Consider the following 17,522-nt stretch of genomic DNA (forward strand, 5'->3'; position numbering starts at 1 on the left):
AAAAAAAAAAGAAAAGAAGAAGAAATTCTTATTTGAAAATAAGAATTCCAATTTTCTTTCGTTTCTAAGATACGCCTTATTGTGACCAACCTGTTAACTTATACGGCAAAACGATGGATATAAACGCGTGCAACGCAATTTATTATCTTAACACTCTTCCAGAATATATTTCTCAGCGACACGATGTGCTGTAACCACGTTCAAGACAATTCTCCTCCCAAGGTTTTTCAGTGCCCTTATAAATGGTCCCTATAAACGCTCGTGTCTGCGTTGCACTACGAAACAACACGATGGGAGGCTGCACACCATTAGCTTCCAGGTGTTCGATGTCCCAGCCATGCCCATCATTCCCTCGTTCTGGGCGATCGTGCCCTCGATCATCCCTCGAATAGCTGTGTAAGTTTCATTATCGTATCCGTGATACGAGGGGAGAGGCAGTGACAGAGAAAGAGGATGAATGAAATAGAATGGAAAGTGAATAATGAAGAGATAAAAATTTTTCATTTATACCTTTTAAATCGCAATAGTGAAGTTATTAATAAAATGGATGTTTATGGAAAATCAAATTTTCGACGAGCATAATTAAATGCAAATTGGAAATTAAATTTTTTCTTATAATGCAACCTGGATCTTGTGATTCTTTCTTTTAGAGCAAGTGTTACAAATTGAGGGTTTGATAGGTTTGTTCAATCGATACGAATAGATTATTTTGATGTCAATCTTTGTGATACGTGGCATTGCTTTTGTAAAATTTCTGTAAACAAATTTTAATGTAATTTAAAGTTCTTTAAGATTAAAGAAATTTTGTATGTTATTATATTCTATTATTTTAAACTTTTAATATATCTTTGATATTTGAATCCTCTCTGCTTTAGTATTTAAATTATATTCACGTGAATTAAACTCTCTTTCTCTAAGCTAACTTAATTGATGGTAACGTAATTAATAGCGAGGTATTCAATGTGCTTGAACTGTCTTCTGGAACAATATATGGTTAGAATCGATACTTGGAAGTTACTAACCAACGACGTTAGCATGTATGCTTGTACGTCTTCTCGTGATTCAGTGGAAAGATTAAGAACACTTCATCATTTATTACGAAATGCACGGCTGAAACAAAACTTTAATCATTAAAAGAGTATACATAATATGCAAAGTGATATCTTATCGGTTTAATTTTTGTTTCGCGATTAATTAAAAAGCAAACGCGTTCAAAATGTAATAAGCACGTAAATTTCAACATTATTAATCATAAAAATAAGATAATATTGACAATCAAAATATACGAGCACAATAAAAAATTTATAGGAATCATAAGAAAGGAATACATAAGATCTACATTTATGAATATATATTTTTTCCTGAATACCTATAATATGATTAAATATTTGAGAGCATATATATTTTATATTCTACTTTTTTTAATGCCATTCCTCATCTTTTTTCATTCCGTTTCATTTCGCACGAAATTTCTTTAAAAATTACAAACCCAAGATACCATTTTCTTCAATCACGTCATATACACATATAATTCTTTTCATTTTTCTATCGATACTTTTAATAACGTTTTAAAAACCTTATTATCACGTTACATCTTCCTCTTAGAATCCCATTAGAAAATTTAACAAGCGAATTCGCAATTTCTCTCGTGGGCGTATTTTCTAGACGATTGAAAAGTGGCGATACACCCGTTATCCTTGTAAGCGCACTCCTCCATTCTGTAATTGCATTTTTGTTCGTGGGTCTCCAAACGGCTGTGTCTCGGCCTCACCCTGCAACCATACTCGGCCCACTTGCACGAAACCTGTTCGTCAGGATCGTACTCGCCCTCGGACGAGGAGTCGTCGCTCTCCGTGTGGTATTTCCGGTAGTTGCATTTCGCCTCGTGCACAGGTTTCCGCCTTCTACGCATGTTCACCATGCAACCGTATTTTCTGTACCTGCATTCGACCAATTCTTCGGGATCCTCTTCGTACTCGTTGCACGAAATCGCGGTTTGTTCGAGGACGTCGGTGATCTCGTCCAGGCTATCCTTGTAGTTGCAGTGTTGCGCGTGGATCATAACCCTCCAATCTGGGGTTCTCACTTTACAACCCTTGCCTCGATAAATGCAATCGACCAAATCGTCTTGGGTGTGGGCCATGTCCGTGGGAAGGTATTCCTCTTCTAAGTGAGGCCGGAATTGACACCTGAAATTTTTAAAAAGATGAATGTGAATAATATATATTTTTATCGGATATTCATTATTTATTATAGTAAAAATAATTTATTGTAATTAAGGAGATTTTAATTTGAAAATGTTTTTAAATGTTCGAACAGAAATGGTCAGAAATATTTTTAACTGTTAAAATAAATTGGAAAAGAAATTGAATGTTTTGTGCGTAATTTATTTTCTTTGTCTTCACGTGATCGTTCAAATTTTGCAATTTAAATGTATATCGAGACAAGAGATAACATTACAATTTAATCCCATCGATTGATATGTTAATCTTCTGTAGAATAATATAATGATTTGCAAATCTTTTCATCTTTTTTTTATACAAACGATTGCAAAAAATAAATTTTAATCGATATATATATATATCAGTGTTTTGTCTCCCTTTCTCTTTACCATACACATTTCACAAATTATAACATGATTATCACAAATTTGAAAATTTCTTTACCGAGATTCGTGCAGATCTACCAAATATATTGGCACTTTAACCCAGCATCCCAGATGGGTGTACATACACGGTTTTAATTCTTGGTCTTCAGGCGGAGAAGGGGAGAACCAGTTTTTTTCGTGTTCTTGAAAATCGTTCCTTGGAAGTGGATGGGGCAGGAAGTGAGTAGGCAGCGGGAGAGAGGAAGAGAAAGTGTTTGCAGGTGGCATTTCTATGTTTAATGGCGAGTGGCATGTGGGACAGTTGTAGTAATAAGGTTTGCAACGATAACAAATAGTGTGCTGGTTGGCGCATGTGTATCTGGGCGCTAGCTCCATTTCCATCAGGCAAATAGGGCACAGACCCTCGCTTTTGAATCTCTCGCATAGATTTGGATATAGGCTATCCATGACCTAGAAAAGGTAATCAAACCGAGTATTTATACCTTTTGAAACGTTTATTAGTGAATTTTTTAAATAGGGAATTATTATAGAATAGAGGTTTCTTTGCAGAAAGGAGACAGGTATGGAAAATATGTGTATGAGATAATCTTTTTATGTAAAAATCTTTTTAAGTGATATGTAGCATTATTTAAAACTGTTTGTGATATTGATTAATTTTTCTGTAAAATATTTTCTTCCAAATTAAGAAAAGAAATATAATCATTGTACATTGGTTATATTTTTTGCTATATGCTTTTGAATTTTATTGTGATAATTAATTGTTGTATTCTTCTTGAGCATATTTAAATGTTGTAATGGAAGGAAAAATGTAAATGATTTTATCTTTTCAATCATATTTGAATTTATCATTAGAATGGAATAGATATAATTGAGTAAAAGTAATTTCATTTGTACATAATCAATTATTTCATTGCTGTATTACTTTTGAAGTAACTTAAAATAAAATTCAATATATTACTTTTTTAAATAGAAATATGACATAACTATTTTTAAAATATTTTTATGTTAGGTATTTATTGTGTCAAGAACGATGAAAAAAATAATCGTTCTCGTATCAGATAAGAATAGTATTTAATCAGTTGGTTGATTATCAGGCTGGATGTCTAGCATCATCATCACGTTATTCATCACAATTCAGAGAATTGTATAACTCAAACGTTGTATCAAATATTATTTGAAACCACGAAATATTATTATTATCATTTTAAACATATATTTTTATTATCTCATAATGTGATTTATTTATCACTTTAAACATCAATTTATTTAACTTTTACAATCTATATATCAATCGAATATAATCAATTATTATTTTCATATCATTTGTGAAGCTTTATCGAAAACTCTATGCAACCTTCTTTGACAAAATATTTTTAATTATTATGGAACATATTTCTAATGCAATTTATTCGATTACATTTTCTGTCTATATTAAAATTTTTAACATAACCAACTCTACAAAAATATTCTTTTCAGAAAATTCTTCCACCCCTTAAACACCTAACCAATTCCTCGTCACTCATATAACCACACACAAGCGACACTTGTCCATTCACACTATATAATCACACATTCATCCTGCACGTACGATTTATTTACTCACACGTACGAGTTCTTTAAAATCGATCGTGCTGAATTTACTCACTCGGCTGGCTGTTCTCGTCCTTGCGAGCCGCGTTGGGTGAAACTGAAATTACGGATACGCGGGGCGAAGGGAGTGTAAAAAAAGGAAAAAAGAAAAACAAGGAAAAAAAATAGCCGTCGCGGCACGTACGCCTCCGTAACAACTGTGTGTCATCGTCGAACTGTCAGCGTTCCCTTATTTGCCAAGACCGATAGCGCGACTTTATCTGATAAAGCCGCCTCCTCTGATAGGGGACCGTTTTCATACGACCGCTGTGGAACACGATTTTCACGGTGGTGGGAAATAAAATCGAGAAATGGGGGAGTTTTCTTCGTTGTTATGCGTCAGACGTCGAAACGATGCATTTATTACTGTTACAGCGTTCGTGTTAGAAATGTAGGTAGAGAGAGAGAGAGAGAGAGAGAGAGAGAGAGAGAGAGAGAGAGAGAGAGAGAGAGAGAGAGAGAGAGAAAGGGAAAAGGTAAGGGAAAGTTTTTCATTTTTGACTCGTAGAATTGTACTTAAACTTGTGTGAAATTCAATTATAACGAATTACCTTAAAATTTAACGTTAAAAAAAGAAATAATAGATGAAGAGTATCCTGTTGGAGCTTAAAGAAGGATCTCAGAGTTAATAAACAAAGAGATAAAATGAAATGAATGATATTTTGTTATATAACACTTAAAATTCCTTGTTATGTATTTTAACCATTGCATATCGTAACACGTGACGGATTTCTGTTTCCACTTTGATTATTTGACCGGTCGATGGTGACAGTTAATTATGGATGAAAAATTGTAACTGGCCGTCGCGTCACCCTTCTGGCCGAGCTTCCTCGTTACACAGCTTCCATTTTGGTCCACCCTCTGATGGTCATCGTCGATAATCTTCGCGTGAAATCTGGGATTATGTTTCATGGGTCGCATTCCTTGATATAACCCCTGTTACTTCGACTTCAATCGTGGATTGAACGCTTAGGGTATCTCTTATCATTCGAGTATTTCTACACTGAAAACATGATATTTATTTATTTATTTATAAAGTCGATAAATTTTATACAATATATTTTCTTCAATTTTTTCATTGAGTTATATTTTCAATATATATATCGTTTTGATTTTTATTCATCATCGATTTAAAATTATTATTTGATTAACAATTGTACCTGAAACGTGATGATTCACGTTACACATTTTTACACAGCTTTATTAATACTTTTGATATTTATTGAATATCGTTACGTATCGTTTATTTAATAATACTTACTTATTATTCATTTCATTATATCGACAATATTCGTGGCGATACTTGTTTGAAGCAAGAAAATTAATATGAGAAAATTAATAAGAGTGAGAATATCGAATCCTCCTGAATTTACGAATCATTATGATTATACATACAAATAAAATCTTGTATTTATAACATAATTTCAATGTTCTATCTTTCTCTTGACAAGATGGAAAATTCTATCAAATTCCATGTTCTCTAATTTTAAATATTTACAATAGATTCTTTTATTACGCGTACAAAAACGCGATTGCTTTCCAAATTTTTAAATTAGTAATATACATTTTCCTCGACTTTATTTGAAATACAACATCAATCATTAACAGAGATCGATGAATAATTTTTCGAATCGATCACAGAAAATGCCCATTCTACGTTTCGGTTTTCTAATTCGCATCCGTAACGATACACACGCGTGGCGGGAAACCAAATACGCGAGTATGATATTCTACACCCGGCCCTCATAACGACCATCCCTCATTTGAATCCCTATGCGAACGTCACATCAAAGATATCCGAGAGGGCCATCCCTTCACGAGGGGAGGGAGGGAGGGTAATACCCACTGACCATAAGTCACTTATGTAAATCCGTGAGATGGAAACACGCGTCACTTCTCGCCGTTGCGCGATGTCTATGAGGAAACAAATTGAATTTAATATTCAGCCTGGTTCCTCGCCGCCATTAGAGAAAATTTTCGCCGTTGTTTCGCCTCGAAGTTTTTATCTTGTCGCTTCCACTGAAACTGTTCGCTTAAAACGAATTAAATGGAATTTAAATGACGCTAGACAAGGCTGTTAAAAAAGTATGGAAGATATTACTTGATCCATCAATTGAAAAAGTTTATATACGAATATTTATATACAATAAATAATAGATGATATATCAAATAAATATTTCGTTGTGGAAGAATTTTGAACAATTTCACACTGTTAAATCTACTGTATATTTGTGTGCCAAACATGATTGGTTTTTCAAAATAGATAGTAAGGTATTGATTAGTAGTGGGAAATAGTGTAATTAAATTTGGTTTTAATTTTATAAAGATTTGAATTTTTAGAATGCTTTTTATGTTTTTAATTAGATTCGAATGTAAAATAAATAAATTATTTTTAAGTAGTTTGAAAAATGTATGTAATATTATCTTATAATTGATTATTTTTGTTTTTTAAATTTTTATATTCTATATAATATGTATTGGTATTGGAATATTTGATAGAGATAATACATTAAAATTATTGCCTATTAATAATGCTTTATATTTAGCTTGTTACACTATTGATTATTTAATGAAACATATTTTATAATACGAACGATATAAATGAATTTATGATGAAACATAATTACACTAAATTATAACAATATTTTCTAAATATTTCGTGAGGAGAGGGAATGCAATGAATTATTCTGAACAACACGAATACAACATGTGTTACAGCTTCCTTTCATAATATTATTATACGATACATACATAATTTCCTCTACATATATTAACAAATAATAATAACAGGCAATAATTATTACAGATCAAATATTAAATTATCATTCTATTAAATATCCTTTACAATAGAATTATTTAAATGAAAAATATTTATTTTACTTAACATCATTTGGAAACATCATTCTAATAGAATTCCTCAAATCAAATTGAAAGAATTAATTGCAATTTAATTTCATATTAAAAACTGGCTAACAATAATCGAAAACTTAATCAATACCCTTCTTTCAAATCTCAAAATCTCACAACGAAACAATTACAATTAAAAAACAAATTGAAATATTGAAATTTTGAAAATTTTTAATCCACCTATATATTTTTAAGATTACTACAATTTCTACATTCCCAGACAATATCTTATCTTTCCTTATAAAACTCATATCTATATTTATCACTGAAAGTATCCAACTTCCAGAACAACATCTATCCAGAAACTTTTTTCAATTTCTAAATTGGATCACGCAACATCCTCCTTGTTGTTCCTCTCTTTTTTCTTTTTATTCCAAGATGTCACGATACATATCCTACGATACACGATCGTGACACATTGTCTTCTCGAGACAGCGAAAAAACGAGCACTGGTAGCACACACACACACATATATATATATATATATATCCGTTATTTCAGCTTTATTTGAAATCGTTTAGCTCAATTCCTTATCGTTCGTGTGCGCGTCACACTCCATCGCAATAATTTGCAGCGCCTTATTTTCGTGCCATTGTCCCTCTCGCGGATTTTAATGGGTCAATGAAAGAAAGGTGGGATTGAGGCAGGCCGCGATACAGTTTAATGAGATGCTACTCTCTTCTCGCCCATTGAATTCGGCGGTTAGAGAGGGAGAAAGGAAAGGCACGAAGGAAAGGAGGGAAGTTAACGAAATAAGCTCGTGATTGCGGCTCGATGCCGAGGCTATCGGAAGAAACGCCAATTTATCGTGGAGTACTTCCCCTTCTCGCTTTTGTATTAAGTTTTCAGGTTAATTTGGAATTTATGAGCGAAGTCGTGAATAAAAATGAATATATAAATATTGATTAGCCTGTTAAAGGTTGAAAATAGATTTTTGAAATAGGGGAAGTGGGGACATTTCTTTCTGATATTTTAATGATTAATTTAATTTTTGATCAACAACTTTTACAGTAACAGATGTGGGATCTTTTGTTATATTGATTACATTCTGGCAGGATCTTTCAGAGAATATATTAATAAAATTTATCAAAATTTTGTACATTGTTTAAACGTGTGAAAAAGTAAAATGTCAGGGTTGTGAAGCTTGAAAGAAATAATTGTCAAGATTTTAATATGACAAATATAAGACTTAAAGTATTTGTGTACTAACATACCATAAATATTTTATTTAAAGACAACTTGTAATTAAACATAAACTATTTTTCTGTTTTTCTAAAAAAAAAAATAAGCTTGGTCTCGTTATGAATTGTTCTTTGATTTAACAAAAATCTATTTCCATTAATCTAGGTGAAACACGATTGGGAAAGTGAGAACGTAATAAATATTTTTTCGAACAGTTTCCACTTCACTTTTTGAACTGATAAAAATTTTTAGTTTGAAAGCTTTGCAGTAGATTGAAAAGTAATCGAAACAAGTTTGAAATCTTTTTTAAACTTTTCCTCTTATTTAAATGCATTTCTGATATTTTTGTTTTTTTCTTTTTCATTTTATTGAAAGTATAACTAAATTTATGAAAAATTATATCTTTTTTTTTTCGTCTTTGATAACAAATTAAATCCTCGTATCTAAAATATACGAATTATTGTATCGATCAAAGCCACGAAGATAACATCGAACGTGACTGTCTTAGAAGATCTTGGATACAAGATTAAGTTCGATTTTGTAAAGTAAGCATATTAATCCAGGTAATATCAAAATTGCTACATAATGCAAAAGTAACCATGTACGTTTCCAATTTAATTTTACATGTGTTGATGTGAGGATTAGTAAAAAGAAAAATGTTGTTAAAAGTGTAATCAATAAAATGATAAAGACTTAAAAATATTCTTATAAATTGCTCAAAGAATTAAGTGTTTCTTATTAATTAGAAATTAAAAATCTATTTTTTATATTCATATTCATTATTTGAAAGAATTTGTTATGTTACATAAAAATATTTATGCTTCATCATTATTTTCATCAAATAATTGTTGTAATTGCAAAATTATTTCCACGATCACGTGTTAACACGTATTCTACTTATCTGAAATCGAGTTTTATTTTATCGAACACCCGTTCTTTTTTGATCGATACAAACGATAGAAAAGATTGTGGAGCTTAATCCACCAACGAGCTAGGTGATTGATTTCGTGTATATATATATATACGTATTCTTCAGGCTCTCCTTATTGAGCGTAATCGATCTTTTCCTTCGAACCTTTTTTATTATAAAGGAGAATCAGTTATCGCGTTTGCTTTCCTGTTAAGGAGTTCCGATGAGAAGTTCTTTATTCGATGGTGAGACGGCAGAAATAAGATTTTCATTCAACCCCAGCTTGAAACGTACAATTTTTGTAACATCAATCTTTCAAATTAAGTGGAATATAATTTTATTTTTCGATAAATTATGTATACAAAAATGAACGAAATATCGATGATATTAAGCGATTAATCTTGCATGCAGCAGCTTTCGAGATATTAAGTGTGAAACGATTGCATTCGTAGATATTATTCTCCAATTATGTAACATCGTTTATCATTAATTCTGTTTTCTATATATTTACGAATTAATCCGATTCATTGATTTTAATAACAACTATAAAATTTTCTTTCAACAGCATTTCTTATTCCAAATAACAATTTAAGAAATCTTTTACTATTTTAAATTTTATTCCAAACCAATTTTTCATAAATAATATTTTCTCTCGTTGTACAATTAAGAAAGAAAATCACATACCTTGCTTTAACGATACTCGCAAAAATCTTGTATTTGATGACAACGAAATGAATCTTCCACTTCATTATCCGTGTCCATAAAAACATAAACAAGCAGAAACATCCACACTCCCATTAATTTTCACTTCCATCCGTTTAAAGACACTATTATTACAATTTTTCTTTCTCTCCCATTGAAAGCAAGATAAAGTAAAAGCTTCGCCATGTAACCAACGCGTAATTACGCTAATATCAACGCGATATACGCGTCATCTTCGTACGAGGGGAAGAAAACAAAAAAAAAAAAAAAAAAAAAAAAAAAAAGAAAGAAAAAAAAAGAAAGAGAGAAAAGCCAGTTGTTTCATAGTCGAAACAATTCTTCCCGTCGATGGAGAAAAAGCTTTTCCAATGGCGCGGGCACGTGGGTGGGCGCAGAGGGGGAGAGTATGGGTCTTGCAATATGTCGCATAATTCGACCATTCCTCATACCATTTCTCCGCGTTCGTTTCGAAGGGAACAAACTTCCAACATGTGTATACGCGTGCATGCACGCTTTCGCCACTGTTTCATAAATACGCGAAGTGGTAGTCGTTTGCTTTCAGAGACAAAGTCGCGAAACCGATCCAGGAAATATCGAGGATTGTATGGGATTTTATCTCGCGGTGGGGGAGGGATCGTCAAGATCGAAGGCATTCCTGCCCCATCCTGCACCGTGTATTGGAAGAAATATGCGTGGAAAGCCCGCGTACAGTTTCCCTTTTTCGACGATGATACCATGATACTCTTCTCTCTTTCTCTTTCTCATTTCTTTTTGAATTCTGTGAACAGAATCGTAAATATTTGGCGTATGATTTATTGTACATTCGCACGTTTCTATCTTTTTTTTTTTTTTGTACCGAGAATTTAATATCGTGTAGGTGCGATAATAATGGAGCTGTAAAGAAAAATTGTTCGATATTTTATTTAATGATAAATAACTCTTTCATATTCTTATGGTCAATCACATTGGTCGTTATTTTACGGCTACAGTTGATATTCAATGAAAAATTATGTAGAAATTATATAACGATTCGTTAATTTTCTTTGATTCTATGAAAATCGTTGCTCCGTTACAAAAATGATATATTCCACGAATAGATAGGAAGAATAAGTTTGAAGAAATCGATGGAAATACTCGGTCATTGACACCACGGTCAAGCTTTAACTTGGCAGACACCTCGTAAGCTTCTTTTCTTTCGCTTACAATGGCGTCAAAACATGCAAAATTATTTCCGCGGTTGGTAACGTAGCATTTCTCTCAAACCACTTCGCCACATATTCACCATGTCACTACTCCTCCTCCTCCTTCTCCTCCTCCTCCCTCCCCGCGCGTAGGCGATGCACGTACAGGCGAGACAGGAGCAAACAACGTTTGCATGGGAGACAACATTATCATGCAGGTGGATACAAAAGGCTCCTTTGTAAAGGCAAGGTGAAATTGCCGTTGAAAAAGCGTGTCGAGTGTTTCTGAACCACGGGCATAGAAAGAGGAGAAAGGAACCGTGGAAAGACGGTAATTCTCCGAGAAAGTTTCCGTCTTTCCAGGTCGAGCGGTGATAATTTAGCGGAGGGATGAAATTGTTGACCTCGTGTCATCCTCGCGAATCCCGTCAACAGTTTGTAGCCAGCTCCTATCTTGTAAACAACACGGGTATCCTGCGAAATCGCGAATCCTGAATCCAAGTGTCACAGCTTTGCTCCACCCAGGCTTTTTTTCAATCTTAACTTTGATTTCTTTGCAATTTCTTTCTGTATTTTTCTGGATTTCTTCTCAAATTTGTAGGTAAATTGGAAAAGTTAATGTTAACGTGTCGTATACTTGCTCGTTCGAATTAATTAATTTATTGTATCAAATAAATGTTGATTGTTCAAATATTTTGTTTGAAGATTTGTTTGAAGATTGTCTAACTTTGATGGTTAATTTATATCTTCGTTTATGTTATGTGCATATGCATACATTTGATTTACATTTGGTAATTTGTTTTATTTAAGAATATAATATTTTGATTATTAAAAATGAAAAGTAAAGTATTCTGCTATATACATATACACATATTTTCTCAAAGTTTCCCAATCTTTTTTAAGTCCTCTTTTATATCTACCAATCTCCACACCTCCATCTAATTAAACAAAATGAAAAAAAAAATTAATACGATTTTACTTACGTTAAAAATAAATAAATTTACTTACGTTAAAACTCTCGTTAACTGAAAATGACATCAGCGAGCACTTTATAGATCAGGAGCCAAAGCGAGTGAACATTATGAAAGTGAAAAGATATAAATCTTCTAACACATAGCGCGAATGTACTATGTATTAAATGGCACGCCTCGTCGTCGTCAAACGCTTAGGGAAATGTCGATGGCCGTTTAAGGAGTTAAGGCTCGCCAGCTCGTTCTCTCGAAAGTATCATTAACGCGGGCCAAAAATCGGTTTTTCATAAAACGCGCGCGGCGCATCTTCCTTAAGCGGGAAATATTCATAACCCTGGCCTCGACCAGGGTAACGACCAGCGAACGAAAGGCTAGTTGCGTCAAACGCACGTCGCACGAGAAATTGGTATTCGCGGCAATTAACTTCGTCCACCTAGTGGAACGACAACCTATCCAATCTCGTACGCGGTGACATTTTCTGATTCGATGCCCGGCATTTCGCGTTATTGGCGTGTAACGAGATGCTTTTGAACAGCCGCGAATCTAATTCGTACGTGAACTTCATTCACAATATATATCACGTGTTCCATTTAACCGATGTATCTGTAGTAATTATAATAAAGCGTTCAATTTTGGTCCTCGAAATATTATAATTCCTTTCAAATTATTGATATTGGTTCCTTGAATATTGGCTAAAAGTGTAAAATAAGTATTAAGGTGAGGTATAAGGTAAATTAGATTAAAGGATTTGTATATAAAAAATTATCCTTGTTAATTATCCTCTTCTTGGGATCTTTTTTTAATTTTTTTTTAATAAAATATCCATTACATGTTGTTAAACAATTCTGTGAGTGGTAGTTTTAATTATATTGTAAAAAGAGTGTATCTAAATCAAATTGGAATTAGTAGATGAATTGTTATTAACAAATTAGATTTTAACGTTTTAGATTTCTACTGGAATTTTGAAGGTAAGTCAATCTGTTACAGTCTGTAAATGCAGTCTTGAAACCATTGTCAGTTCAGTTTATTAATAGTCATTGGTGGTCATAATAAGGTTATGGTTATATAACCTGGTGATTAGTTTCACAGTGTTAAATTAAGCTGGGTAAACTGAAGTACAATAATTGTACTGGCATATATTTATTAAATTAATATATTTAGAAATTATATTAATAAGTTTAATTACTGTAGTAACAAGTTTTATTTTTTAAATGTTATAATTTTCATTAGAATTATTTCAAAATACATATAAAGAAAATATAATAATAATTCTCTGCTAATAATTGAATAATTTACTAAGTTTATTATTTTAATTTTTACTATATGCATTACTAACAAATTACTAACAAATAATTCTAATAAAATCTTTGTCTCTGTATTCTAAAACCTTATATATGTATTTTATGTACATTTTATATAATATTTTTTTATAATTTTGACTTTTAATACATTATACATTTAATCATTCTATATATTTTCTAAAAGTATGTTTCAACTTTAATATAAATTCTATAAATTAATTTTATCAAACGTTTCATCAATGCTATAAAAAATAATCCATATTAAAAGGATTTAAGTCATCTGATCTTCCCGCGATATTCCAAACGTAGTCTTAAATTGTTTCCCGACAGATGCCGCATCGGTCAGGGGCGCGAAGTTGAGCAATCGATTGCGATATATCGCAACAGCCCCGGCGCCGAGGGCGAGGCGCATGCGCAGCGCCGGCCTTGCCGCGATTGGCCGGCGATGATGTCATGCAGTCTCTCCCCCTAAGTCTCTGATATCATCTGCGGGCTTTTCTGCAGTCCACACCGATCACTCGAGCGGCATAGCCGCGTCTTCGGAGATTTTACACCTGTGCTCGAGATCGTCCACACTGTGTGTGCCCGTGGACCGACTCCAGCCGTATACCAGCCTCTTCCTGCCTTCCGGTCCCGTCCTCCGTGCGAAAGGTGAGTCCATTTCTCCAGATGAATCGCAATAATCGTGCACGAGCTAACGACCTCGCGACGTTTCGCCACTCACACGTATACCGCCTGCTTCACGTACGTCTTCACTTTCGCGCGATCGTGTGAGTATAAACATACGTTTACGTGTTCAGTGCTCGTTTTTATCGCACATTTTTACCATACATGAGCAGTTAATTTCATGCTCGATTTCTTCGCGAAAATTAGATGCTTTTTTCTGCTACGATATTTTCGGAGTAAATGGCGGGCAAGTGTAATAGACAAGGATAGCCTATACACATCGTTATTACGCAATATTTGAAGCGGGAAAATAGTAGCACTGAATACGAATATATATAATTAATTGAAATAAAACATATTTTCTGTATATAATAAAACGATTTGTGAGATTTATTACAATTTTATCGAAAATTAGAAGTATGGTACGAAGGTAGAAACACGTGGTCGATTGACTCGTCGCGAATCGATTATTCTCGCGACTTCGATTTCTTGAATATCGAGATTTGAACGAACGACTGTGGCTATTGCGTTTTATTTTATTCGTTGTGTTGTGCGTAGTTCGGCTAACAAGAATGGATAAATACGTCTGGGATTTGATATTGAGAATATTGTTTCGTTAGAATGCACGTGGTAGGTCAAGTTTTTACTCATGTCCTTGTGATAATTTCGATCTCGCGTTATTATTGTTGTGTATACCGAGTTCGTATATGTGACTTCGTGATGAGGTTAGGATGCTTTGATGCCGTTCAACTATTCCTGGAATTAATTTTGAAGCCAATTCTTGGAAAAGGTAATGTTATTATTACTCTATGTTATTATTTCTGTTTTCTTCTATGTTTTCTTTATATCATTTTCTATTATGTTAAGCAAAGATTATTCTATCTTGTTACTTATGTATATGTACTTATTTAATCGTTAGTCGATACATTAGTTTTTCAAATAATATTAGGCATTACATATATATTTTTTGAACATTATCATTGCTATATGATCTATCATTTTAATTTTTTTTTTTTTTAACAAAACTTTCGTAAATTTGTAGTACGTATAATACTAGTGTATAATAATACTGTTCATTTCGCAGAGATGAACAATATGGATATTTTATATATATTTTAATATTTTTCGAGTGTAACGTAATAAAAGAATATTTATTCCATCGTCGGGAATTTTAACGACACGAATTATCGAATCATCGCGTTTTCCGAGCGTCAGAAAAATTTGATCCTTCCGGTTGAATATGGTCGTTTCTATTTACCGTACTTTCCTCTCATTAACGCGGCCTAAAATCTCACGAGGACACTTCTGTTTCTCGTTAACGACGCACCCATTCTCTTTTAAGCTCTCATCGGTTGCTAAAAATCGAAACATGCGTGAATTCGCAATAGAAATAATATTGAATGCGTATCTTTTCTTATATATATATTTTTTAAATTTTTATTAATTTTTTACATCATTATAATATTTATTTTTATTTTAGTTTTGGTATTTTTTTTTATAATAATATGTAATTCCGATTATAATAACTTATTCATATATTACATATAAAATAGTTTATAAGTAATTTTCTACTTACATAATACATAATACAGTCTTATACTTTATGTAATATATAATACTTTTTTATTTAATATATATTAGTTCTCATCTTAAATATAGTTTCATTTTTACGATATTTAATACATTTTGCTGAAAAATTAATTTTAATATAAATAATAATATAAAACAGAAAGAGGAAGAGACAAATTTACTTCAATTCTTTGAATTTTCTTAAAAATTCGAGTAACACGATTTTGATAATTTAAAAATATATTTCAATAATATTGATATGTTAATTTTCGTTTAATTTTTACTAACCTTTTTCGTAATATGATCAAATATTAACAGTTACTTATTTTTATTTTTGCCATAATCTGTCTCTTCAAAAAATATTCGCTTCAATACTTTGTTCCATTTAAAATTATATGCATTTTACGATTTCTTGAATCAAGGGATGAAACTTGTAGAACGTCTACGATAATTTTTCACATTTTCCCGTTCATTTCCATATCGATAACCTTAGGACAGCATTTTATTACGTGTCGTTTCCCAATAATGATGCAACCATCGCAGTTATGCCACTGTTTCCGTATATATATATACGTATATACATCTCGTGACCGCGTCGATGGCTCGTACATATATATTTCAAATCCCACGATTGCGTTTCCGGGAAACTTTCCGCAATGAAGTCGATGAACGGGTAAAGTTTTCGACTGTAAGAACTGATAATGCTGGTTGCTGCTCCATTGAAAAAGCGCGCCAACACAGGTCGATCTTGTTGCATAGGATTAGAAATTGTTATTGTAGGAAATGTTTCCGGATATCTGAACGATCTGATATTATTCGTGGTAAAATAAGAATCTGGAATAGTTTCAAGTTTTCTTTTTTTTTACTAGTTTTAAAAGTTAAATTTTCCATGCGATGATTTGAATTTGTACAATAAGTTTTGAATAAATATATTGTGAGATTTTTTTATTAATTAAGAGGATAAGGATTAATTATTTGGAACTTTTGATAGGAAGTATATTAGATTATGAAAAATTTTATTAGGAGATTTGAATATTACAAAGGAAAATTAGGATAGATATATGGATCATAGGATTAAAATATTTTGGCAATTGAGATATTTGAATGAATACATTAGGAAATTTTATGGATCATTTGTTTAATGAATTGGGAGAGAGATATTTGAAAATTTGAATAAAAAATTGGTCCAGAGGGAGTACATTAGGAAAATTAAATATTTGGAGTCTCGAAATTAGGATATTAGGATAATTTAATAATAGAGAAGTTAATGAATTAAAATTTAGGGAATTAGACAATAAGAATTTAGATAATATAGAAATGCATATAGAAAATTAAAATATTAGGGAATTTAGGGAACGTATATGCGTAAAATATAATTTTAAAAAATATTAACAAAAAATTAGTATCTCAGGATATCGTATATAAAAAATATTTAAAAAAATTTAATATTTTACTATTATATTCTTCTTTCATCAAAAGAACTTTGAAATCTTCGTTACATGGCTATTTTCTTCTCCTCGTTGAAATTGCAATAAACGAATTCCTTTTGTTTTTCCAACGAAAATAGTTTTTATCTTATTATTTACCATTCCAATTAATTCCAACTTCTGCATTCCGAACTTCTTGATCCCTTTTTCCCTCGATCGACTCGAGAATTCCACTTTTTTCAAAAAGAAACTCTTAACAAAACGAGCTAAAAGCTTCCCATTTGAAAATTAATTTCTTTCGCGCTTTCGTGATATTTGCAAGCAAGTTGTTGCAAATTGCCATTGCACGAAGACGAATTCATTCAACGATTCAAACGTATACACGTCGAGTTTTTTTTTTTTTTTCCCTCCGAAAAACGTTTCCCTTGAATTGTATCTTCAAAGTGAGCGTTTCCATTTCTTTCCATTT

General features: G+C 32.1%; 1 protein-coding gene across 1 annotated transcript; it reads right to left on the reverse strand.

The window, feature by feature from the left end:
• Positions 1–1,336: 1,336 nt before the first annotated feature.
• LOC122710533 lies at positions 1,337–4,408 on the reverse strand. Its single transcript, XM_043928441.1, has 3 exons — positions 4,254–4,408; positions 2,667–3,058; positions 1,337–2,189 (listed from the first exon to the last, which is right to left on the reverse strand). Exons 2-3 carry the CDS (start codon positions 3,053–3,055, stop codon positions 1,622–1,624), a joined length of 957 nt encoding a protein of 318 aa, XP_043784376.1. The 5' UTR covers positions 3,056–3,058; positions 4,254–4,408; the 3' UTR covers positions 1,337–1,621.
• Between the last annotated feature and the right edge of the window lie 13,114 nt (positions 4,409–17,522).

The sequence above is a fragment of the Apis laboriosa genome, unplaced genomic scaffold (assembly GCF_014066325.1).
Source record: "Apis laboriosa isolate Shangri-la unplaced genomic scaffold, ASM1406632v1 scaffold149_cov153, whole genome shotgun sequence".
NCBI classification, from domain to species: domain Eukaryota; kingdom Metazoa; phylum Arthropoda; class Insecta; order Hymenoptera; family Apidae; genus Apis; species Apis laboriosa.